We start from the raw sequence: 25652 nt of genomic DNA, 5'->3' as shown, positions 1-25652 counted from the left end.
ATGCAAGGAAGGGGGGATTGTCGTTGTTTTTATGAGTCCACTTTGAACGGCAGTGTACGGACAACGTCTTCAGGTTGCCGTGCGCATGTTAGAGCGCCTTCGTCGGCCTTGAGTACACGCAAGTTACGGAGAGAAGGCACAAGAGCGAGAGGGGAGAACAAGTCGGATACTATTAGCTTGCTTTGACACACTTCATGTCAACATTATTGCACTTAGTTCGGCTTCGTCCAACATCGTCCCGGCTTCGGCTTTGTCCTCCCAAAAAAAAGAAGAAAAACGGCGTGCGAAACAGATGACTAATTGTCACATCGGCACATCAAACAGAGGCCCGCTTTCCGTTTCCTCTCGGCCGAGTGCACATCCTCCGAAACATAATCCATATTGGCCCCCTAAAAAAAAAAAAAAAAAAGGCAAATTGCGAGCTCCCTCAGCAGCTGCCTTGAAGTGCGAGAGGCGCTTTGAAGGCAGGTAGCCGGCGTTACGAGAGCAACGCAAAGACGGACGTGTCCAAACACGGGCCGGGTGACCCCGGTGAGTGATGGGACACCGGACACCTCGCGTCGCCGATGCGACCGCGTCAGCGCCGGCAGCTGGTTAAGAATATCGTTTGGTTGCCTTGGCAAAAAAGTGGTGCGCCGGTGCGTTTCTTGCCACCGCCGTCGAAAAGAACATTTTCATTTTCATTCTTATTTTAAATAGTAGCTGACGAAAAGGCCTTGAGGAAAATTTTAATTTGCTTTAGCGCGTCATCAAATCAGGTTGCCGTTTGCTATATGTTAGCACAGTGATGGCCGCCTGAAATGATAAAAGCACCCCCAGGAAAAAAAAAAAATCTCCTCGCAAATGATAAAGAATCTGATCACACTTTGAGAGTCCCGCCACTATTTACAAAGGCCCCGCCCCCCCCCTGCAAGATGTCGTTCAAATAAATTAAATGATGTCCCCCTCAATTAAGGAGGGTCCTAGTACATCATGATCTCCTTGGGGGCGTCCTCGGTGGGCCGCTGCTGCTCGCGCCGCTGCGTGTAGGCGGCGTGGTCGTACATGTAGATGAGGCCGATGGCGAGCAGCGAGAGCGCCGCGTACGGGATGAGCAGGTAGAAGCCCAGCTGCATCTCGGAGGACGTGATCTTCAGCTCCACCGGGACGTTCTCGGAGAAGCTCCTCACCAGGTCCTCCGCCACCGCCGTTACGCTGAAGTTGACCACGAATACCACCAGCGCCACGATGGACAAGCACGCTGTAGGCATGAAAATAAAATGAAAAAAAACGTTTTATAATGAAATCCAATTCAAGAATTTTTGCTGAATTTGTGAATGGACGTGTTGAGCTTGACGGCGCGTCTCACCGCTGACGGCGCTGCAAACGTAGACGCCGACGGGCCCCATGTAGGTCTCGTAGGGGTTGCTGACGCTGTTGTACAGCGAGATGAGGATGCTGACGGCCGAGCAGAGCAGACATAACGCCAGCAGGCACAAAGTCACCGCGTGCAGCACGAGCGGCACGCCTTTGGTCTCCATCAACTTGGGGAACACTGCCAGTGCCACACAAAATCTTTTCTTAGCACATCAGCCAATCTTGTTAGCTTGCGATGCTATATGTTAGCATACAAACTGTTCGCATATTAGCATGAATCCACCCTCATCTGAAATCGTACCGGACAAGAGTTTTTAATTTGACTTTTTGAGTCAAGCCAATTTCATCAGTTGTCATTTTAAATTTCATGAACACCAGGATAGGATTTTGGATCATATCACCATCACGTTTATAAATTGTTTTGCTAGGAGTTGCCATAGTTTAGCTTACCAACGGTACCAACTCTTGGTGTTCATTTGAAATATTACCCAAGACCGGGAAAGAATGGATAATCCTTTTTTTTCTCTGCAAATTGCTATGGAGCTATATGTTAGCATATATAGCATATATGTTACCATGCTAGCCTTTGATCCGTCTTCATTTGAAAAACAGTTGTGGCGACAGAGGCCGTGCCCCGTGAGTCATTGACACTCCTTAAGATTACAATAATAAAAGTAAAACAAAAAAAAATCATTAAAAAATGCAAGTAAGCAAAAGGGTCGGAATGAAAAATGGGAAAAAAATGAGTTAATCCGCAAATGCCAAACAGCAACATTGCGAGCGTTTCCAATGACGTAAAATCCATCTAAATCTGCTTTTGCACTTTCTCTTTCTCTTTCTTTTTCTTTCCATGTTGCCATTTATTCGTGGCACCAACTGCTAGCATGTTAACCTTTTATCAGTTCACATTAGAAATATTAAAAAAAATAATAAATGATCTCACATCCATTTTTTTTTGTATCTTGCTGTTAGCATGTCATCACTTCTCATCAGAAATTGTTTTGAACACCAACACATGAGCTCAAGTCCTGCTTGATCAGCTTTTTGCGCTTTCGCCTACTCAGTTTGCGATCTTGTCATATGTTAGCATCCCAAATGACTCATTCGTATCACAAACATATCAACCTTCGAAGTCAACAGGCGGTCCGAAAAGGGGACAAATATCCCGTTCCAGTCTGCCGTCGAAGAGCTCCAGCGTGACTGCGGCCGAGCCGTTGAAGAAGCCGCTGCCATCTTGGGCGCACACCATGCTCTTGGTGGCCCACGCCGTGGACATGGCGAAGCCCAGGATGCCCACCGAAACGCAGGTGACCAGCGCGCTGGACAGGAAGTGGACGGTCTTGGTCGTGGACGGCATGACGGCGACGCTTGCGTCTCAAAATGAAGAATGGTGAGCGTGTATGTGAGTGTGTGTGTGTGTGTTATCTTCCAGGGTGGAGTGAAACGCCGGCCATAAAACGGCCCTGGTTATGACTATGACCTTTGATTAATGTGGTTGTCTTGGCGACAACAACGTCCTTCTCTTCAGAAAGCAAGCGAGTTTCTATTCTGTCTCTCTCTGTGACAGTTTTGTAAAAGGCCTGTGTCGTGTGCCTGTAATACATTTTGTGCAAAGTCCTTAATGTGGCAGGGGATCCCCGCCTCAGAGTTGAATTCCACTTTTCAGGTCATAAAGCACAAACGAGATGAATGATTTACCTTGGCGTGGAGGCCCTGCCTGGAAGATCAACCCCTCATATTTTGGGAATGAGAGAATTGATGTAGTTTTTATTGAAATGAATAGAAATTACCTCCTCCCCCTCCCCCTATTTTTTTACAAGGAAAATAGCACCCCATAATATTTAAGAAACATAAATACTCAGCATGTTAATCATTCATAGATTTTTTTTTGCAAGTTTTGTAAGATTTCATATGTTGTCAAAAACATATTCTTTTAAAAAAATCATATTTTACACAATCTTCATATAAAATATTAGAATACAATTCTTTGTTTAAAATTGGTATTTAATTTGTTGTGTTCACTAGCCAGAAATTCAGCAATCAAATGATTTTGAAAAATTTTATTGACACTTCCGTAATGACACATTGTATTCCCAGGATAACGCTATTATTAGTTTTTTCAAGGCATACAATCTATCATAAACTTATATGACCGAGTTTGGTGTAAAATTAATTCCTTTTCAAACTTCCGTGTTCGTCATTGTCACGTGTTGTGTCCCACCAGGAAGTCAATGCTGGCACTCGCTTGTTGTTGCAGTCCACCAAATGGCCACCAAGTGTCGCCGTTCCCCGCGCTTTGGAAAGACGGCTGATGGCGGCCACTTGTGTTCGCTGGAGTAAACACGGGCTCGCTCGCTGGCTGACTGGCTGACTCCTCCTTTGACGCTGACAGGCGGCCACGCCGAACGCTCCCATGTTCGCCTCGCCTTCTTTTTTTCCGCGTCCCTCTGATCAACTCTGCGCTCCCGGGGACACATGTTGAAGCCTCCCAGGTGAGTTAAATTCAATTTGCTCGCCTAACTCGTCGTCGTCGTCGCCATGAAGCCTCCCTCGACTGGGGAGTTTTTTTTTTTTTTTAATTTAATTTCCTTCTTCTGTCTTCCACCTGTCTGCCACGCTTCCTCGGCGCTTTCGTGAAACGTGGACAGCTCAAATTAAAAAAATGTTATTTTCGGCATTCCACCGTGATTTTTGAAGCCGCCGAGCCGCTTCGTCAACGTGTGTGCGCACCGAAAGCACGTCGGCGTGTTTAAAGTTGTCGTTGGTGTCATTCCCGCCCGGATTCATTTGATTCATGTTCCCCCCTGAGACGTCAATGGCGAGCTGTCAGCATCCTTTGCCATTTTCTACTTTGCTTTTGGCTCACGCAGAAGTTCCCCCACGAGGCAATGGCCAGTGGCAAGTATTGTTATGAATACAATGACTTGAAATGAAGCGTTACTTGGCTGTCACGGTGGTGGTGGCCATTTTAATAACAAGAAATAAGTATTTCCTCGGAAATGCTCACGAGTTGCCAAAATGGTTGGAGCATGCAAATTATTTTAGAATACTGCATCAAGGTATATTTGACTGTCGTAATGGTTATTTGAATCCAAATCGGATATTGCAGAAAGAAGTGTTTTTAATAATAAGTGTGAGGGGGGTCACGTCAATAAATATAATAACTAAGGTGCTAAGCCACAGAATGCAAACCGTCGTTGTGTTTCAGAGCATCAACAGCACTGCAGCAGATAATTGGAATAATGACAACAATGCAATGAAGGTGTGAAGGGAATGACAGCTCTATCAAAGACGTTTTGTGAAAGGGAAACCTCAAATTCCAGTTTTATCCGCTTTTGTTCCCAACCCAATGACAAGATCGTCTCTTTTAATGGTCTGCTCAAAATGGTTTCCGCCACAAACATTCACAGGTGGCCGCATCTCATTGAGTAAAAAGGGGCACAGAGTGAGATGTGGAAACATTTTGCTTACGCAGCTGACAGTCAGTACAACGTGAACCAAGTCCGCAAAGCTGCACAGAATGCAGGAGGGAACGATTTCCCAAACAGCGGTATCATTTAAAGATAGCAGATGTGACACATTAAGCTTGAAATAGAAATCTCACACATGTGACCGTCACTCTTTGCCTGTTTTGTGACACTAGATCATTTTTGGCCCCAAAAAAATGGAGGTACCACTGCACAAGGATCCATGTTCCCTTGTTCTCTTATTAATAAGCTCGCCGTCTTTGCACAAATTGTGTTTACGTTCTATTAATTGCGTCCATGCGTCTGACATGAAAGGCAGGGTAACGTGAGCTGTTCAACGCGCAGGCAGGAAGTGGATTGTATCATCATGCGCCGTGCTCCCGGGAGAGAGGAACCGCCTCGCTCGTGATCGCGCCTTCCTTTTTGCAGCCTTTTCATAGTCGCATGTGACGAGCGTGCGTAAAGACCCACGAGAGTGACGTCTTTGTTGGACGTAAAGCACGCTGGGAGTTCAAATACAAACACGCGGACGGGTCGCCCGCAAGCCTTTGATTCAGTTTCCGGCTGGGCTGTTAATCCTTTTTATGGATTTTTATTATTTTTTTTATTTGCCATGATTTCAGGAAATGTGTTGCGAAACTTACCTTGTCGTGCCCTCAGTCAGTGGCGAGTTCTGGTATGAGCAATATGTGCGTGGGGAAAAAAAAAAGTCTGTGAGCGTTAGCGGCATTACAAAGCCGTAGAACCAGAGTGTCATTGCATGTCACCTTTGGTGCCGTGTCCCTGTCGGACGGCATCAATTTCACACAAGCTGCTGACGTGAATGTTCTGCCGGGTGGAAGTTGCTGCCGACCGCTGCGGCGGATCAATTACCCGCTTTCAAGGTTCGCTTAAAGTGGCTTTTGTTGTTAAAGGGGGTGTCTTTTTGCGACTTGAAAACATAAAAGAGACACTTTTCAAACAGACCAAAATCCAGCAGGCTGAGTGACAAATGCGCATACTTTGTGTGGTTTCACCAAACGCCAGAGTGTCGAAACAAGTCTTCAAGATTAGAGATTGAAACAGTTCTACAGACTTTTGCAGAGTTCCGTGTAAAACGGAATGGTGCCTGTGTAAAAGGGTTTTGCAGAATCTCGATGTGAAAAAGGCTAAAAAGTCTTCAAATCTGTGGTGTCTGTCGTCGTCTGCGTGAAAGTCACCCTGTGTGAAACATAAACAAAAGTACCACTTGGAACTGGAACCGTCTCATATATTGTGTTACCGTGACAACGGCTGTTTTCATGCTTTTTGACGGCTGTCGTCGTCACGTGACTAATGGCGGCGTTACGAAGGCGTGTCCAGGAATCCGTGGCTGGACGGCCGTTGCGCCGGCGACACGTGCGTGTGTTTTGAACGTCCGCCACCTTTTCGCCAGAGAGCAATTAAAGTCTGGTGTAAGCCGACCCCACGGCAATAAAAGATCTTAATTCGCCTTTTGGACGCGTCTGAATTGAATCGCGCTGCGGCGTCTGGGAGCAATAAAAATGAATCAATTGCAATTAAAGCGACACGTCGGCGGTTGTTTGACTGGCAGCTTCTCTGATGTTAGAATGATCAAAACCGCTTCGCTCGAGTTGAACATCTTGGGCTTTTTTTATTTGCTTGTCATTCACTCCATGAGCTGCGTCATCTTTTCTTACGATCGCAACACACACTTTCTATTCCGCGTTGTTGCCCAAACATGCTGTTGATGTGTTTTTGTCTTGGGTGCCTAAACCTTGCCGAATTCCGAGCGATCGGTGTGTCCGTCTGAGATTCACCGCGTAATCTTTATCTTCTACTCAAAAGCTTTGCTGATCTGAAATCCAAAATGATACAACGCCGCCATCTAAAGGCAACTCATGCTGCCACTCGAGTTGCAAATGTCAGTTTGTGTTCTGTCCAATCCCATCTGATTTGGCGATAGGGTGGTTTGGTCGGGGGGTTGTCAGTCGCCCCCCCATTTAGTTGTATAATCACTGTTGACCTTGTTTGAAATGAGTCGTCCTTTTGTTGTCCGCCAGGAACAAAAAACGCCATTGTCTCCTGGCGGCAGCGGCGGCCGTGCGACTAATCTGCAGCTGTGTAGCACGGCCTCTGCATCGGCGTTAATCCAGATTGGGTATTAATGACTGTCTAATCCGTACATTTTTTTTTTTCTTTTCCTCCCCCTCCCCCGAGGGGTTTCGACATGGCGCCTCTGTTGTTTCTGTCAGTGATTGTGAAAGTGAACCGGCTTGGCTTCAGATTTATGTCAAGAGGGATGTAATCCGTCGCTCGGATTGAGACCCGCTTCCAAGACTCCCTCCGATACCAAGCCCACCTACGGGCTCTTATCTGCTCCGCGCAGCGCACATTTTGTTTACGCCGCAACGCGTGCCGCTAATTCAGTGACGAGTAGCGCCAGCATGACACAGTCTTCCGAAAATGTTGACTGTGATATTATATTCATTTTCATTGACTGTAAAAGTAACTAAGCATTGAAGCATCTGGAGTGTTCCGACATCGAAATTGAACACTTCCGCTTTTCTCGTGCTCACAGCTTGCTTGAGTTTACGTAATTTTTAACTTCCTCAAGCGCAAAACCAACCTTTTTCTGTCTGCAAGATGCCCGGATGTATAAATGTGCCCGAACATCATACTGTAAACTTGTCCTGACCCCAAAATCCTAAAAACTGAGAATGGACACACGCATAAAATACAACTCAAGAAGCTCGGCTGTTCTCTGCTAACGGCAGTGGCTTTTTGAACTCTTGTCGCACTCAAGGATTTTATTGAATCGGTGTAACATTTCCGATTGTCTATTGAGATGGTAAAAAAAGAAAATCACTCATCACACACCTCACAGCGCAGAATCCTTATTCAGGTTCATCTTCATCTGCTGCAGTGATGCCTTTGCGGAGGGAGGCATCAACAACTTCTGAGTTCTTACCGCCAAACATGTGCCTACATTCCTAAAGGCAGGCATGTTATCAGTGCCTGGAGTAAATAAGATCTTAAGCGGCGAGTTGTAACATGTTTGCGATTGAAGAAAAAACTGCAAAATGAATCCCTGGGCTCGCCATTGCAAGCCTCTTTCAAGCTGAGAGTTGACACTGTGGCGACTAACAAGTGGAGACGCGTCCGCCGTAAATGTTCTAGGTCATATTTCCCAAATATGGCATTTTAGCCAGCCACTTCCTCCCGCTAATCTGGCTTAGCGTGCCGGGCTGGCGAGCAAAGCAAAGCGTGTGATGTCGGTGTTTTTGGAGCGGCACATGACAGGAAGACGGCCCGACTCCTGACGGTTTCCTTTCGGACGTAGCGTTGCGCCGAGCAGATTGCGTTCCTTTCGGTTTTGGTGTCATTCGTAGAAACCAAAACAACATCGGGTCAACTTTGTGTCCTCATTCATTCTCAATGCCGTTGCAACAGAAACTCATGATTTCTATTTTTGGAACTTTTTGGGAGCCGCCATCCTCGCGTTGACCACTGTCGTATCCGTGACGTTGAATCTTCTCTGTCTCGCAGTCTGGATAGTTTTGGTTGCACATGCATGCAGAGGGGATGTGATTCAATCTGTTTCTCTTCCTGCTTGTGAGTCGGCTTGCTACAATGACAAAATCACCAGGGGAGGAAATCCCCCCCCCACAAGCTCCTCAGGCAGAAGCAGCCAACGGGAGCGAAAGCTTGGACTTCACTCCCTTTCTGCGAGGAACATCGAACCTGTGTAGCAAAGGGGGGAAAAAAAGCCTTTAAAAGCCTCCGCTGGTGCGTTATTCTCGTCGTATTTCCCAAAGGTGTGTGTGAGAGAAATGCAGCTGCCCACTAGCACGTCCATGCAAAGAAACACACACAGACGTCCTTTCCAAGCTCGGCGTGTGGGTGTGCGATATTTCTGACATGAATGTTGTCTGAGACGACTTGAAACTAGGCCCCCTCGCCCACAGCATGTCTTGGAATACCACCATCATGAATATTCATTTTTTATTTATATTTCCAGTTGAAATCTGAGCAATGAATAGAAACGGTCAAGTGTACTTCCTGCTTTTGCCAGCAGAAAAGTTCCAGTACGGTGCAGTAGAATTTGTGCATTTGTGGCTAGCAAGAGCGATGATATTTGAACAATGACAACAATGAGCCAAATCCTCAAGGTCGTCCAGTCGCTCTCAAGGTCACTTCCTGTCGTTTTCTGCTTACTTCTTTCCCTTCGCTGTATCCTGTTTACCACAACACACATCGTATCGGTTCGGCGGGAGTATCAGACGCACTTTAATACTACCCGTTGAAGCTGCAACAGCTCCAACTGACGTGCATGTCACTCACCTCGCCTGGCTCCACCTTTTAAAGACACACGCACTCAAAGTCACAGATATGTGAAGATGGTGTCCCCAAGTGGACAAAATAACACCTGCACCTCACGATCATATTTTATATCGATATTTTTTATGAATGTACGTTGAGTTTAATTCAATTCATCGACAAGATAATGAAGTGAGTAATTGAAGAAGAATATTTGGACTTATTACTTCCTCAAACAGTATTTCCTGTAATGCGGACTGCGCATCTCAGGCCACCTCTTGGGATTTGTTCTCTGATGCGGCGTTGGGAGCCGTTAGTGCCGCTTTCAGAGTTCAAAGGGCACTTTGTACACGCAGAGATCTGCTGGACTGATTGTCACATAGTGACTCGCCGCATCCTCAGGGACAAGTGTGTGTGTGTGTGTGTGTGTGTCACAGCTTATCTTTATAAACGGATTTGTTGGGGGCACTCACAGATCTTCGTTTGATGTGTTAATCTGATTGACCACAACCCGAGAGTCAAGAAGGTGTCCAAGTGTGTGTACGTGTGTGTGTGTAGGGGTGGGGGTGTGTGTGTGTGTGTGTGTGTGTGTGTCACCTTGGTGTCACGTCCCTTTGTGGCGCCGTTCACAGACTCAGCAGCTGTTTGACATTTTTGGACCACAGATGCAAGCACCTCCGCAACCTGGAGACCACATGTGTTACCGCGGCAACAAGATGTTTGCTCACCGTTGTGACCTGACATCACCGGCAAGGATCTCGGCCAAAATGTGAAAGCAGAGCCTCGTTTGACACGAGAAATGGATGCTTCAGAGCATGAGCAGAAGATCCAACCTTTACGTGCCGCTTGCAAAGAAGTAGAGCCAATCAGCGCTGTTCTTGACAGGATGGGGAATCCTCAAGTCCGGCCAGTCCAAGACTGAGACAAGACCAACACGGGCCTCGATTGACACAACGCAAAGTGTGGACAGTCTTTTAGTGGCCCCCCCCCCCATTTTTTGATTATTTATTTATTTTTTAATTAATTTATTTACAAAAAAGGCAGAAAATACAACAATTCTCTATTTTTATATGAAAACGATCACTGCGATATTTCATTTGTAACATTTAGAGAAACTGAAGAAGAAAAAAAAATTCCAAAAATGGTCAAGTCAGTCTTCCATTTCTTTAAAATGCAGTAAAAATGTCTTCCATTTGGAGAAGGACCCTGGACGGCATGATGTCGTCCTCGTCTGTGTTTCCTCACACGCTTTGTGTCTGCTGACGTCTTTCTTCGAGAGGGAACGCATACAGCAGATTTTCGCACGTTCATCCATCACTGCAACCGAGAGAGAGAAAGAGGCGAGGACCCCCCCCCCGCTCGCTCTGTAATCCACCTCTCCTGCGCCAGCCCGTCTCCATGGCAACCACATGCCACGCTCCCCACCACATTTATTTACATTTTTTTTTTGACAGGTGTGTTGAGCAAAAGGAGCAGCGTGGATGAGAAAGGAAGAGTTCTTGCCTCTGTTTTCAGAAGTTCGACATCCCTGGTGGTTGTTTTCCAGGTGCATAAATTGTGCCACACGCACCCCCGCCCTCCATCCCCCTCCTCCTCCTCCTCCTCCCGCTGTAGCCTCGTTCCGGGCTTCTCTCGAGGGGATGCAGGGATTATAGATCAGATGGCGACCAGTTCTGGAATACGGACAGACTTCCGGGATCAAATTGAATGTGATCATAATGAGGCGGCGGGAAGCTTTTATGTGCAACTAAGCTACAAATCCGGGGATGATTTTGTTAGTTTGTTTTTTTCCAGCACGAGGTACGATGGCTGTCTTTTTTGTGGGAAAGCAAAAAACAAACTTGTTGAACTCTTCAGTCTAATTTGTCTGGCCGCATTTACGTCGCGTGACCATCATTGGCGTTTTATGACGTTCCCCTTGGAACCAAACGACATAATTATGCAGCAACCGGAGCCCACAGTCCGCTCCCAAAGGCATTCTCTTCTTCTCGCCAAACAAGTCCTCAGACTGGATCATAAAATTGCCTTTATGACCCAAAATTATAGCACTTTATTAAAAATTTTGGGCTGAATACAAAGAGTTCAAAGAAATTTGAATGATGACCCACGGAATGTTTTATCTAACATGTTTTTTTTTTTTTTTTCCCTCCCGCAACTGAAGGTGGTGCACGTCCCTTTAGGACCTGCAAAGTCGCGCCACCCGCTTCCTGGTGCCCAGGTCGGCCGAGGGCCATGTGACCACCTGAAGTCCTCCAGCGTCATGTGACCCCGGGCTGCTATGGAAGTCACATTCGGCTCACTTTAACAGGGGTAAGTTTTCCACATCGAACTGGATTTGCATTTTCGGCACTCCGTGGGCTCATTGAGGAGACAACGAGAATATCCTAACGCTCGCTCTTTTAAAAAATTGTTTGAATACGGTTAGAAAATATCGGCGTAATATAACGACCACACAAATTTTGCCAGCTCTCGCCGCCGCCTTGGTTTTCTTGTCGAGGTGACTTGCAAGCCTGCTGTCGTTTTATGACTTTGGAAGAGGGGCGTCCGTGATAAAATGAGGACGAAGGGAACACGCAGCGACACTTGAGGAAAGACGACGGATGTGATCTGTGTGTGTAGGTCCTCCATTTATATCTTATCCAGGAATTTTCTTTTGTGTGTGTGTGTGCATCTCTCACGCCCGCTTCCCCTGCAGCGCAGCGGTGCGCTACAGGAAGGCCTGACTTGCTGGTTGGCTGCAAGGACAGGAAACGGTGTGTGTCGCAGAGCAGATGGAGAACGGCATGTGCTTACACTGCACACGCACAAGAGCGCGCACGTGTTGCCAAACAACTGGCTTCCAAAGCAGCAGCTCTTGTTAGAAGCGGGATGGCGCTCACTTTCTACTAACGACGACGACTCATTATCTCGGAGGAATTTGTTCCTCGTGCCGTACGTTCACGTGTGATGTGCCTAAACTTGTCCGACTGCCCATCTTGGCATTTCTTTCCCTCCCAATCGACGGGAGCAGTCGCAATTCTCAACCTATTCTTTATCCGCTACTAAAAGCTGCGTTCTCAAGCCGGCAGTGTGTTTTAAAACACGATTTGTCTTTTATAATTACTAGTTGAAATAAAAATTTCATCGACACAAATGCGCGATAAGAAAGCAAGCGGCAGCGTTCGGTTCATCTGCAAGATGAAGCGCCATACGGCGTCTCTTCGCCATGGCAACGGCGATTGTTTGCCCTCAAGTCACATGACCCTACCCGAGGTGTTTTTTTTTTTTTTTTTTTTCGCCGCAACAACCTCAAAAGGATGTTTTTGTCAAACACGGCTCTCAAGGTCTCGGCGTGGGCCTTCACTTTGTCCCCCACGTCGCCTCCTCTTCTCCTTCAAGAATCAAGGGACGTTTTGTTGCACGGCGGCGGCGCTTATCGCTCGTTTCTCCACCGCTGCCCTCCCTCCTTCCTCTCACTCGCCGCCTTCATCTCTCGCTCATGCTTGACTCCGACCATGAAGGCAAACTGTTATTTTGGAGGATGGATGCCACGACATCCTCTCGCAGGTCACTTTTTTTTTTTGATTTGCTCGTTTAGGTGGTTCAAAGCGCATCTCTCCCTTCGTGGCCAAAAGTACAATACACCTTTGTCGACCTTGAGTGTGATTTCGGCCTCCTTGTCAAATGAAGTGCATGAATAATAAATGTCAGAGCGACCACGGGGAGATTTTTTTTTTTCTTTTTATCCATTTCGCAGACCATCACTGTGCAAATCATATTCATGTATAATCACCTCATTGTGTTCCGTAGACACAATTGCCCTTGCGTTCCACGGTGTCTTGAGATAAGAGTGGAAATCTTACAATACTCTCAGGCGTGTATTTGTTATCTTCTGTGAAGAGTGATTAGCGCAATGTAGCTCCAACTGCTGAATTTTTTTTTATACATTCTATTAAATGATGTCATGACTGTACGTTGGGCCAAAAATGAGAAGTCTTAATCCATTTAGCGAGAAACGGCGTTTCTTTTTGAGGGCAACGATGTGAGCTTTGATTTTTGCCAGCCATAGTGTGCGCAAAACGACTGACTGACGGACGTGGAAATTGCCACCAGGTTCCTCACTTCTGCTTTGGGCGTCCTGCATGCCTTCACACAGAAATTGCTGTTTGCTTCTGCACACTTGCTTGTCATGATACGCGTCACAGCACCACTTTTGCAATCTTCAGGCCAGCCTCCACGCCTTTCCTCGTGCGCTACCAACGGCTCGGAATAATTGCAAATTGACTCACCACAAGTGGCTTGAGAAATTGATTCTGATGCTATTTTTTTTTCAACCCTAATTGAGCCGAGGCACATCTTTTATAGTAGAAAAACCAGAATGAGGATAAGCGCTGCAGATAATGGAGGGATAGATGGAAAAATGGCACAAAAAGCGAATGCAGAGGTTAATTGCGTACCTTCTGCCATCTCGTGGAGGAGCGGCTCCTCACTAAACGCCATTGGCAAAGCTAGATGAAAAAAAAAAATACTTATTTACTCCCAAGTTGTATTTTATTTATTTTTTGATAAGAATTTCTAGTTGTAGACTTCTCATTCTATTTAAATTGCAAATGTGATTTTTGTCAAATTCATTAATTTTTAAGCTTTAACACACACACAACACAGTCATGGATGATGGCGCACGAACAAAATGACTCCTGACGCATGTGCTTGTAAATGTTTTCATGACACTCTGGCAGCAAATGTGGTGCATGTAATGTGCAGGGGTGTAAATCTGCGGATGATGAAACAAACCAAAAAAATGCCTTTTGATGCCCTGTCAAATACAAGCAATGACTGAGCATGCACACTAAATCACACTCAAATTCCACCAGAAATTCGGCATTTAGCTCAACCAGACGCTAATTTCTCATCTGCGTTTTATTTGTTCTGCTCGCCACATGTGAGCATCCGCATTCGTGAGCGTGTCGCCTTGCATTTTGCTCACTTGTTCCAAGATGTTGCTGACGGGTAGGCGGGGTGTCGTTGATACCGCGGCGCGGCAGCCGGCCGGCACACCGTCCGAGCCCCTGGGAAGGAGGCGGGATTGATTAATGGACGGACGGTGTGCGAGGGAGTGCGGGAGGGCGAGCGACCCCCATTTTACCGACACTACTTGTATACCCGTGCCGTGGTTCCGGTCCTCGGTTTGAACACATTTATGGCTCTTCGTGTCAACTCGAATTTCTCTGCTCGCTTTGGGACTTTTTTGTGTGCGTCTTTGGCCGTATTTGCGCCGTTTGTCAGAAATTCACAGCCGATTTCAAAGGAAATCGAAACATATGAGGTCACCTCAGGTCGCAGACATCCGCGTCCTAACGAGTAAACAGTCTGGCAGCTGGAGGCTTTTCTGAGCACGTAATGTACCTTTCACTGCGAGCTCCTCACAATCCCCCGCCTCACCCAGCGCCCACTTTCCAAATTCCCCCAGCCCATGTATGCGAGGAGACAGAGGGACTTTGTGCCGGCCAAAAGCGAATTCAGCTGCTCTGATGCCGCTCTTGTCCGCCGGAAGACACTGCGCTTTTGAACGCGAGCGAGAGACCGTCGTTTAAAGACGACTGACAAAATAAAATCAATGAAGAACAAAATAAATTGCAGCTCTTTAGTTTGTGCCGAGTCGCTATCAATCAGCGCTCTCACGCCGTACTTGACGAAGACGGAGGACAAAAAGCTTTGATTTGCATTTATTTTCTTTTATGTAGGCACAGCCGCTCAGGATGTTAACTGACTGGTTTTGCTCTGTGTGGTGTTAATCAAGCGTACTCTTTCTCGGGGCCATTCGTTATTAATCGCTTTGTGGTCTTTTGCAGCTTTCGCTTGTCATCGTAATGTCTTGCACTTCATGAATTCACCTCTGCAGATTTTGAGCACTTTCTGAAAATGCTGCTCGAATTCCGACCAATAGGAAAGTAGTACATTGGTCTTAAGGATACCTTGCGGATCGGGTTAAATCTGGTCATGAGCGGAAGGAGATACGAGAACACCTTCGCTGCTTGTACGGGTGCTTTGCGGTCATTTTTCTGAAATGAAATCATCCTGAAGCGTTTTATTTTGAAGGGTGACCTCTCACCGATGCATGGCCATCACAAGACAGCGCTGCGCCTCACAAACTGTCTGGCCGGGGTGATAACCTTCCCCGGAGCTCCTTGCAAATGTCTCCTCTCCCAAAGTAAAGACTCCTCAAAAATTCCCCCTTGAGCCGAGATCTCTCGTGACCCATTTTCATTGACTCGCCGCTGAGTGCTAAATGGAGTGAGGACAATGCACAATCGCCAAGGTAGCCATATGCCCACCGTCTGACCCCAGGCTAAACGATGACTCGTGCTTTAAAAAAAAAAAAAAAGTCTAATTTGAGGCTTGAGCTCCATGGCCGCCTCCCGTTGAAAAATGCGACGCTTGCGGGAATAGGACGCCGCTTTATTAATAGCAATGTGGGGGACATTCCGGAAGGGAAGGAAGTGGTCCTCAAGAGATGCTCAAGCGGTCACACGCCGAAGAATCTAATTACTCGTGAAAAACAGGCTGCGAACAATACGGAGTACTCTGGAGCCCTGTAGAGGTCAGACGATGCGCGATGGACGGACGAACGGACAGATGGTGTCGTGACACTACATTTCATTTCTGTATTTGGTAACATTTGAGAGTAAAATCTTCAAAGTCAATTTCTTGCTTGCTTTTCTTGTCTATGCTGCACACATCTCGTTGGACCAATGGGCAGACAGGGCAACCTGGCGTTGCTATGGAGATGGGGCGGATAATTAAATGTCATTTTCGGGACTTTCCTGAGCACACCTGAATATCCAACCTTCATCCAGGACCGCAAACTTCCTGGACAGCCAAGATGAGGAGGACGCCGATGAGAGGCCTCAGTCCCGCCTCCTCCTCCTCCTCGTGCTCATTAGAATGCCGTCATCGTTCTTTCAGCGGGGTCTCCTCGCATGTGCATGCGCTTTATTGATGGCCCCGGGAAGTGTTATTGACCCGAACCTTCTGCTCCCGAGCTCGCTCCGCCGCTGCTGACTCCAAATTCCTCCGGTGCCCCCTCTTCAAATGTCGCCCCCCCATCCCCTTTTACCCGATGCTGCGGCACGGCCTGGCAGCCCACCGCAACACAAACACCTCATTGATTATACTCTTCTTTTTTTTTTTCTTGGCGCAGCTGCAGCGCACACCTGCAGCCTTGAGGTGATGCAGTTTCTGCAGCGGGTGGAACACGTGGTGACTTTTTAGTGCTTTGAAAACACAATGAAGCCTCTCAAGGTCTGCTGCGTTTTAAGTCCTCTCCCGGCAGCAGCAGGCCTTAAATGTCGTCCACAACCGACGTTGCGAGGCACGCTGCCGCTCGTTACCTTGTGTTGCCGCGCTTGGACACTCGTTGTTGTTGTTTATTAATATCACGTGTGCATGTTTTACGTATGTTTTCTTTACTGCCTTGACGCGGCTATTCGTTTGCACTCTGCAGGGGTTTGGGCACTCCCGCCACACATCAGTAGCTCTACGCTTTTTAAAGCCTTGCTGAGCATCTGTTCTAACTCTTGTCGCTGTCGAGAAATTGGAGACTATCTTGAAGACTCTTTGATATCGCGAGCGTCGCTGGATGGTTGAAATCCAACGTCACTCTTGCCATGCACTGGTGTTACCTTGAGATTATCGTTTGTGTCCAGAGCACGCTCAGAACTTTGTCCAGCTGTGTTTCCTGTAAACAAAAAAAAAAATAATAAATTGAAGAAGAAACAAGTCCCAATTATTTATCTGAGTTGTTAATCTTCATGCAGTTTCCTTTTCTCAATGAAAACAAGCCATCCTGCTGAGCGTTGCTCCCAAACGTTGCACAATTGCGCCTCCTTGTGGCCGCCCGCCGCGTGCCTTTTCAAATGAATGAGCAGGATATGAGTGTGTCGCTCCATTGTGACTCCTTCTAACTGGATGAGCACATTCCTCCGATCTGAATGGGGCTATTCTGCGTTTGGCGTTCCCATGCGGAGAAATTTAATATCCGTCTTGTTGTTGTTTTTCGCTCGCAGTCACAATGCTTCTGTTTTTGGTGGCAACCACAACATCATCCAATTGGAGCAGCAACGGCAACCATACGCAAGGTAAGCCGCACGCAAGTCAGTCATCACTTTACCCGGTCATTCACAGTTTAAGAATGTGGCCCATACGCCGTTTTGTAATGTTTGTAAACAATGGGCGCCAAAGCACTTCTTTGTAGCGGGAAAGTGGGTGACTAACCATGACCTCATCTCTAAACCAGGACAAGAACTTGCTGTGTTTGGAGTTGCGCTACCAGATATACCACATCATATTTCTATTTTATTTGCATTTCCTAAAAGAAAATAACATCTAAAATAATACGCAGCCATTCAAGAGGATGTAAAATGCTAAAGCTTTTGATGAAGAAGTATTTGCACATCCTCAGAGGGAGTCCCGTCCACCGGCCACCACGTCCTCCCCACCGTGCTGGTCCTGTCCCTGCTGCTGCTCATCGTCGTGCTGCTGGCCTGGTACTTCCTCAGGTAAATGCCAGCCGGCTACAGCAGAACCTTAACACAAAAACAAGTTCGAAAACTGAACCCTGCTCTCAGATTTGACTTTATTCTGGCCTTCCCTTCTTGGCCACCTGCGGGTAATTTCAGACAGACGACTATCTTGTTCATTGACACATCTCAGCTCATCAGTACGGCACTGATATTAGCGAACAAGTTGCCACTGTAGTTCTGTTTTTGGGTTCAGTGGGCAGGACAGCACGGATTGTTCCAAGCAACAGGCAGCAAACTCAATGTGAACAATTCTGCTGTTTTGAATTTCTGACTGAACCACGTCGACTTGATTGTGGCTTCGTACGTTGGAAGCTGAATTCTGTCGCTTTTATATCTGCGTCTTACCCCTCCTCCTCAACCGTGAACCCTCGCTGATTGGCTTGGAGCCAGATTCCGAGGCAGTGCTCCGGGTGACAAACACTTCCTCCTCGAGTCGCCGAGGCGGAGCCCGAGTCAGGAAGCGGCGCTCGTTGCCTCCCTCTGACAGCCAAGCTCGCTCGCTCGCAAGTCAGTCAGTCAGTCAGTCTGTCGGTCGGTCGGTCGGTAGCGCGGCAGATCGCTCCAACGCACCAACTCCTTCTTCCCAACACGTTAGCTCATGAGAAAGTCGAGCTTCTCCAGCTTCAGATGGTAGGAAGCCCTTTTTCTTTCGTTTTCCTGGACTTGCTTTATTTGAACTCATGTGCGTGTTTTAGGTTAAAAAACCAGAGGAAAGCGGCGGTCACCACAGTCGACAAGAAGATCCCAAATGGCATCCTGGAGGAGCAAGGCACGTGAAAGCGCTTTATGACGATGCAAGTGAAGCGTGACGATCGTAGCCGCCGCCGTGTCTCTTTCACACGCCTTCATTGTGGTCGTCCTTGACTTCCTGTCGACAACGTGAAAAAAACACAGCTCATTTGTTTTGACACAGACGCGGCGACGGTGGTCCTCCTGCCCAGATCCCCCACGGCCGCCAAGAACTGCCCGCCGCTCGCCGTGGAACTCCTGGAGGACGAGTATAGGCTGCGCTCGGCCGATGACGGAAAACTCTTCCGCGAGGAGTACAACGTAAGCCCTCTTTTTATCATCCCCCATGAAAAGTAGCGCATGGGAACACATCGCAAGTATTCGCTTGTGTTGCGTGAACGGCGCAAACGGATAATTGGCGCCGGCGTTGGTTCTGACGTCGTGCTGCTGCGATTAATTCAACGCCGCGCGTTGTTTGATGATGCAAAATCATTTTTTAATGAGTGGATATGTGGAAAGATAATCATTTAACTCTTTTTACTTAGCAACATTACACAAAAATGGCAGATTTTACAAGCCGTGTGAAAGGCAGAAAATGGCATCGAGTTTGTCTCCTCGTTCCGTTGATGCAGAATAACGTCATGGCAAAATGCAGGCGATGTAAAGTGGCCTTCTGATACAAACTTTAAATATGGAAAAGTGCCAGGTGGACTTTGTCCCTCCGTGCTGTTTATACAAAACAGTGACTTGGGGAAAAAAAAGCAGAAAAGGTTGCCGTTTGCCGGTAGGTCATCTAAAAAGAGGTTTTCAATAATGTCATGCCGGGGTGGGCGATCCTCTTTCCAAGTGGGCCATATGAGAAAGTGGAAAAGTTGTCGTTGGCCACGCCAGCATGCAAATCAATTGTTCTATTTCAACTCATTCACTGCCAAGCGCGTTCAAAGCGGAGTTCCCCAAATTGTCGGACCTTTCAGAGCCTGTTGACTGAATTTTGTGATCTGTGCTGTAATGTGCATTACATTTACCAGGAACATTTCTCTTCTTTAGTCATAAGCAGTAGAACATGCCAAGAACTGAGCGAAAAGCGGAGAAATGAGCTTTTTATGAAAAGAAATTGTCAAGCAGATATAATTTTTTTGTAAAACTTTAAAACTGTCTGAACTCATCCCACTCCCAGCATATAGACATCGCTCTCCCTAAAAATCATTGTGACAATCCTAAATTCTCACAATTCAGCAAAGTGATGCAACGCTGCCATCTACAGGAAGCGTTTGAGTGCTTTAGGAATCTGAACGAGATGAGTGGTTCCTACACATGGAATTCTGGGAAATCTACCGTCTTTTTTTTCTTTCCATGACACATCTATACATCCTCACATGAAAAATAGCCTTTTCCTCTTTCAGCATCTGAGTCAGTATAACTTTTCGTATGTGACTTTGATATCGCGTGCGCTAATAGAGGAAGCGCATACGTGAACTAATGAAGGAGGTGTGACGGCTGTTCGTAGCGGAGGAAATGACTCAAGTGAAATATGAAATGCGGCGTCGCTAACAGTCTGTCGTGTGCTTTTAGTATCACATTCATTTGACTTGTTGACAAATTGTTGTCCAGTCGCTGCCGGGAGGTCACGCCCACGGGACGTACGAGGAGGCCAACAAGGACAACAACAAGGACAAGAACAGATATCCCAACATTCTTCCCTGTGAGTATTCTCAGCGCCGCTCGCCGAGCCGGGCTGTGAGCCGCTGGGCTTAAAAGTCAAACAGAAAGCTGCTTTTGGTTTAACTTTTGTAGCTGCCGCTCAGCAGGGGGGAACTCGTTACCATGACGACCTAACCAAAATGTTACATTTTGCCACCATATTTTTTTTTCACTAATCGATACCATTTGTCTATCATTTTAATAAATTATTAGCCAATTGAAAGTGTTAACTTGCTTGTCAAAAATATTTGAACACTTTATACTTAAACTAGTATTTTAACTACACACCGTCGCGGCAGGTGACTTCTTCGACTTAATTCTCGGATGTAATCATGAATTAATATGACAAACACGAATGCCAACGGGATCTTCCTTTGCCTTCCGTCAGATGATCATTCCCGGGTGGTGCTGACTCAGCTGGAAGGATGTCCCGCCTCTGACTACATCAACGCCTCCTACATCGACGTGAGTGGAACATAAATTAGCATATGATTTTGTTTTTTCCCCCCTCTGCTACTTTACATTCTTACCAGCGCTTCCCCCAAAACAGGGTTTCACCATCAAGAACAAATTCATAGCAGCACAAGGTAAGTTCACTTGATTACCTTTTTTTGGGGGGGGGAAAGCATAAAGGTTTTGTGGTGGCAGGTCCAAAAGAGGACACGGTGGCCGATTTCTGGAGGATGATTTGGGAGCAGAAGGTGTCGACCGTCGTCATGCTGACCAACTTGAAAGAGAGGAAGGAAGTGAGTGGTTATCACCCGGTGCAAAAATGCCATTTAACACTCTTCCGAAAAGTCCATCTAGGTTGGGGCCTAGTATTCATAAATTGAATGTCAAACGCAAAAAGGGGGGGAATTAAAATTCAAATGTGTTCACTCGTTTAAAAGGACAACAAGATGATTGATTTTGTCCCGTGCCGCGCAGGACAAGTGTTACCAATACTGGCCTGATCAGGGCTGCTGGACGTACGGGAACGTGCGTGTGGCCGTCGAGGACTTCACCGTGCTGGTGGATTACACCATCCGCAAGTTCTGCATACAATACGTACGTAGCATTCGCATGCGTCATACGGCGCCACGCTGGCCACGCCCACATTTTGGTTCCGTTCTGCTCGTTGCAGTCCAGCGACGCCGCCAAGACGCCGCGTTTGGTCACGCAGCTCCACTTCACCAGCTGGCCCGACTTCGGCGTTCCCTTCTCGCCCATCGGCATGCTCAAGTTCCTCAAGAAGGTCAAGGCGCTCAATCCGCCGCTCGCGGGCCCCATCGTGGTCCACTGCAGGTACACCAAACGCATCGCGTCGCACTTGCAAATATTTTGAAAAATATTAGTCATATATTACTAGATTGTATTTCTTTTTCTTTTTTTCCAAAATAATTATTACCATTATTAATATCACACTGACAATTGCTTGTAATATTTTTCTAGTTTTAAAATATTAGTCGACATAAGACCGATCTCATTTGAATGCAGTCCAGTTGTGTCATTCTTTTTTTTTTTTTTTACTACTGTTACTAGTTTGTAATTTTTGCTTTTTAATAAAAAAAATATCCTATTTAATAGCGAATATTAAAAATACTACATAAGAAGGTCAAAATATTAAGCACAGCTCTGTACAACCTCAAAAATAAAGCAATGTATTTCTCAATCCAGATTTCCGACAGCATCAATCTAAAGTTGACATGCCTGATGTTATGGTCGTTCTTTTTGTTGTTTTTTTTTTTGTTTTTTTTTCCCTCCCACCAGCGCCGGCGTTGGTCGGACGGGCACGTTCATCGTGATCGACGGCATGATCGACATGATGCACGCCGAGCAGAAAGTGGACGTGTTCGGCTTTGTGTCCAAAATCCGAGAGCAGCGTTCGCAGCTCATCCAGACGGACGTGAGTGGCGGCGCCCCCAAAACTTCTCTTTGCGTGTGCGGTAAATCGACACAGACATTCCTTTCCGTCCCGCAGATGCAGTACTCGTTCATCTACCAGGCGCTGCTGGAGTACTTCCTCTACGGAGACACAGAGCTGGATGTGTCGTCTCTGGAGGGACACCTGCACAAGTTGCACAACACCTTCAACCAAGGCGACCGCGTCGGCTTGGAGGAGGAGTTCAAGGTAATCGGAAGGAAATAAAAAAAATATATAAATCTGCTTTCGGTCACCAAGTTGAGCGAACAGGACATAGTGACATTGGAACTGCAAGTCGTTCATTTTGGTTGGAAGATTCTGTGTTGATGTTGATGTGTTGTTTGTGCCTCAGAAACTGACCAACATGCGTATCATGAAGGAGAACATGAGAACGGGGAACCTGCCCGCCAACATGAAGAAGAACCGAGTGCTGCAGATCATTCCGTGTAAGCCATGAAGAAGAGGGAGAACATGCTCTCGTCTGCTTGATTCTCACACGCTTTTTCTTTCGCTTTTAGACGACTTCAACAGAGTTATTCTCTCCATGAGGAGAGGTCAAGAGTTCACCGATTACGTCAACGCATCCTTTATCGATGTATGTCATGTTTATTCACTTGGATATTACTATTATTGTTGTGATTAGTTTTTATTTTATTATTTAAAAAAATAGGATGTTCCTGTTAAAACAATCTCCAGATTCAAATCATTTTAATTGGGCTTGCCACAAGTTCTGCCTAGCAACACGCGTTGCTACAAAGGCAAGCACTTCATTTGATCTTTGCACGCATTCCAATTCTGTATTTATTTATTTTTCTTGTATCTGCAGGGATACCGACAGAAGGACCACTACATCGCCACGCAGGGCCCGCTGCAGCACACGGTGGAGGACTTCTGGAGGATGGTGTGGGAGTGGAAGTGTCACTCCATCGTCATGCTGACCGAGCTGCAGGAGCGGGAGCAGGTACGCTTTCGGCGCCGTGCGGGTCTGTCGTTTGACAATTCATGATATTCGTGAGCCCTCTCCAAATTGGCACTTAACGTATTGCTCGTGCGTGAAAAAGAAAGGCGTAATGGTTTGTTTTCAGGACAAGTGTTATCAGTATTGGCCCAGCGAGGAGTCGCAGACGTACGGCGATTACAGCGTGGAGATGAAAGGCGACGCCTTGTGCGACGCCTTCATCCTACGAGACTTGGTACTCACCTTCCTGCCGGTAAGAACCACCACCACGCTCGACTCGCCTTCCTCAACAATTTTTATTCACAAATAGTCCACAAATAACTGATAAACATTTGAAGTGTATAAGATAAATTTGATACATTTTATTAGATTGTAGCTATGATCATTTTTCATTTGTTGAAATTGTTTGCTAAAGTCAATTGTTACATAATTTGCAAAAACACAACATGTTTTCCCGTAGGAGAAGGTGACGCGCGTGATCCGGCACTTCCAATTCCACGGCTGGCCCGAGGTGGGCATCCCGGCCGAGGGGCGGGGCATGATCGACATCATCGCGGCGGTGCAGCGGCAGCAGCAGCAGTCGGGCAACCATCCCATCGTGGTGCACTGCAGGTACACGCGCTGGAGGGCGCTCGAGACCTTTTCACGGTTGTCCAAAACTATCGGCGACAGGTTACTTCCAGGTGGCAGAAAACTGACGCGCTCCCGCTAACCTCAATTGAAAATGCTGGCAAAAACCTTTTGGTTCGATGGGTGGGGTGTGCTGGCAGATGCAGCCAAAAAAAATAAGCCCGTGTTGCATGAATTAATTAATTCAGGGGTTCAATTGTTCAACACAAACATAGCGTTAGCTTGCGTGCTAGCAGAAATTGTCATATCACACTAGGGCAAACAAATGGCCGCACTTGTGCTTTACTCAAACATTGTAATGCGAGGGTTTGTTTTATTAATTTTATTTTAAAAAAAACATACTTTCCCTTTTTCAAGAACCGCCAACAAAATTGACATCTTAAAACACTTTGAAAAAAACCCACTATCATTAAATAAAACCTTACATTGCCCACCACCAGATGGCGCCAAAGTAATGCTTTTATTGCTTTGGCCTGCTCACTACAACACAAGGCAACATTTTTGAGAAAAGGTTCCAATGCGGCCTTTGTTTTTCAATTGTTTCCTTCCATGTGAATTTTTGCCACTTGGAAGTGCGTGTGAGTTGATGGTTTAAAGGTCTCCGGGGATTCTGCTACTGTGGCGCGCGGCGCTAACGGGCGGCTGTGGTTTTGTGGTGCGCTTTGTAGCGCCGGCGCGGGGCGGACCGGTACGTTCATTGCACTGAGCAATATCTTGGAACGCGTCAAGGCGGAAGGCCTGCTGGACGTCTTCCAAACTGTCAAGAGTTTACGCATGCAGAGGCCGCACATGGTCCAGACGGTGGTAAGTAGGAGGAGCGGCACAACACGTGCTGCACTACCAATTGGAATTGCAAAATCTATTTTTTATATTTCCTGTGTTTCTTTTTCTTTTACGACTTTTTTTTTTAAAATACATTTTTTGCATATATTTTCTCTATTTTTTTTTAGTTCTAGTTTTGACTAAAGTAATTTTATTCATTTTTTTATGTTTTTACTAAGCTCAACTATTTTTGTTTTACATCTTGTTTTTACTTTATTGATTCTTTTACCTTTTTTAAAAAAGCATTGTCGTTTTTACGTCCATAACATCTTTTTTATGTACTGTTTTATTTGGGTCGATTTAAAAATAATAATTCAGTCCAAACGTACAATGTTTTTTCTCAATTGAGCCTCGTGGTTAAATAAGGGTGAAATGTTAATTAAATTTAATGAGCATTTGTTGATTTTGTGTGTGCGTTGTGTGTTTTGTCTGACAGGAGCAGTACGACTTCTGCTACAGGGTGGTACAAGACTTTGTGGACATTTTCTCCGACTATGCCAACTTTAAATGAGCTGATTCTTTGCCTTATCAACGTTGTCATTGTCCTCTTTGTTTGTTTGTTTTTTTTCTTCTAAAGATCTATTTTCGCTATGCACTTGTCCTAACATCAACTAAACCTCCGTCCTGCCTGTATTATATATAAAAAGAATTGTACATGGGTTAAATAAAACAAAGTGGTAATTTATATTTTGCAGTATGTATGAGAATTCTGTTCACTTTGGTTTTTCTTGTTGTACATTGTACTTTGGAATGTTTATGTCCATGTAATATTTTTAAAAGTTGTAAAAGTATTTATGTACGGCAAGTCACCTTTTTGTTAGTTTGTTTTTTTTCCCCTGGCAGTCTGTGCGACATGTTCATCAAGTGCTCAAATGTGATTCACACTCCGTTGTGTCCCTCGCAGTGGCACACCGCCCGTCGCGTTCAGAAAAAAAAAGCACATAAAAATACGCATTTGATAGACAAAAACTTGCAATATCAAGATTTGTTGTCTAGTTCTATATTTGTTTCATTATTCAGTGGACACTAATCTTATCAATTTTTAATTTAAACAATGTACGAATTAGAATGCAGTAAGAGAATATGATTTGAAAAGTAACACAACCAACACGTTCTATTCAAGTTATTTGAAACGACTTTGATGGCTTGTCTGATTTGTGAGACTTCTAGATGTAAAATAACTCGACGGCGCCATTAAACTCAACTTTGGGAAGAATTTCATGCAA

General features: G+C 46.0%; 2 protein-coding genes across 3 annotated transcripts; one reads left to right on the top strand and one right to left on the bottom strand.

Moving 5' to 3' along the window:
- Positions 1-962: 962 nt before the first annotated feature.
- Positions 963-2768, bottom strand: clrn3 (clarin 3). Its single transcript, XM_088284416.1, has 3 exons — positions 2482-2768; positions 1349-1534; positions 963-1240 (listed from the first exon to the last, which is right to left on the bottom strand). The coding sequence occupies exons 1-3, from the start codon at positions 2711-2713 to the stop codon at positions 963-965; spliced, it is 696 nt and encodes a 231-aa protein (XP_088140542.1). The 5' UTR covers positions 2714-2768.
- An 877-nt stretch (positions 2769-3645) lies between these two features.
- Positions 3646-25652, top strand: ptprea (protein tyrosine phosphatase receptor type Ea). Of its 2 annotated transcripts, XM_088284414.1 has the most exons (21): positions 3646-3848; positions 11284-11432; positions 17168-17239; positions 17563-17659; positions 18379-18452; positions 18597-18733; positions 20024-20114; positions 20502-20578; positions 20664-20700; positions 20762-20859; positions 21041-21160; positions 21237-21397; positions 21863-21998; positions 22074-22223; positions 22369-22462; positions 22535-22611; positions 22843-22977; positions 23102-23227; positions 23435-23586; positions 24273-24408; positions 24863-25652. In XM_088284414.1, the coding sequence occupies exons 3-21, from the start codon at positions 17173-17175 to the stop codon at positions 24935-24937; spliced, it is 2040 nt and encodes a 679-aa protein (XP_088140540.1). In that variant the 5' UTR covers positions 3646-3848; positions 11284-11432; positions 17168-17172; the 3' UTR covers positions 24938-25652. The 2 variants fall into 2 exon arrangements, with proteins under 2 accessions (XP_088140540.1, XP_088140541.1); XM_088284415.1 differs by lacking the exons at positions 3646-3848; positions 11284-11432; positions 17168-17239; positions 17563-17659 and adding an exon at positions 17694-18313.

The sequence above is a fragment of the Idiotropiscis lumnitzeri genome, chromosome 20, assembly GCF_059441095.1.
Source record: "Idiotropiscis lumnitzeri isolate Australia: NSW breed Sydney's pygmy pipehorse chromosome 20, RoL_Ilum_1.0, whole genome shotgun sequence".
Classification (NCBI taxonomy): Eukaryota; Metazoa; Chordata; class Actinopteri; order Syngnathiformes; family Syngnathidae; genus Idiotropiscis; species Idiotropiscis lumnitzeri.
This window is presented reverse-complemented; position numbering and strand designations above follow the sequence as displayed.

Excerpts from the sequence above, each read along its gene's own strand:
- clrn3 (XM_088284416.1), bottom strand. The coding sequence starts at position 2,713 with ATGCCGTCCACGACCAAGACCGTCCACTTCCTGTCCAGCGCGCTGGTC. Across the intron at positions 1,535-2,481 it reads ACCGCCTGTTGACTTCGAAG|TGTTCCCCAAGTTGATGGAG; the intron begins GTTGATATGTTT and ends TGGCACTGGCAG. Across the intron at positions 1,241-1,348 it reads CGTTTGCAGCGCCGTCAGCG|CGTGCTTGTCCATCGTGGCG; the intron begins GTGAGACGCGCC and ends TCATGCCTACAG.
- ptprea (XM_088284414.1), top strand. The coding sequence starts at position 17,173 with ATGCTTCTGTTTTTGGTGGCAACCACAACATCATCCAATTGGAGCAGC. Across the intron at positions 20,701-20,761 it reads CAAATTCATAGCAGCACAAG|GTCCAAAAGAGGACACGGTG; the intron begins GTAAGTTCACTT and ends TTGTGGTGGCAG. Across the intron at positions 24,409-24,862 it reads CGCACATGGTCCAGACGGTG|GAGCAGTACGACTTCTGCTA; the intron begins GTAAGTAGGAGG and ends TTTGTCTGACAG.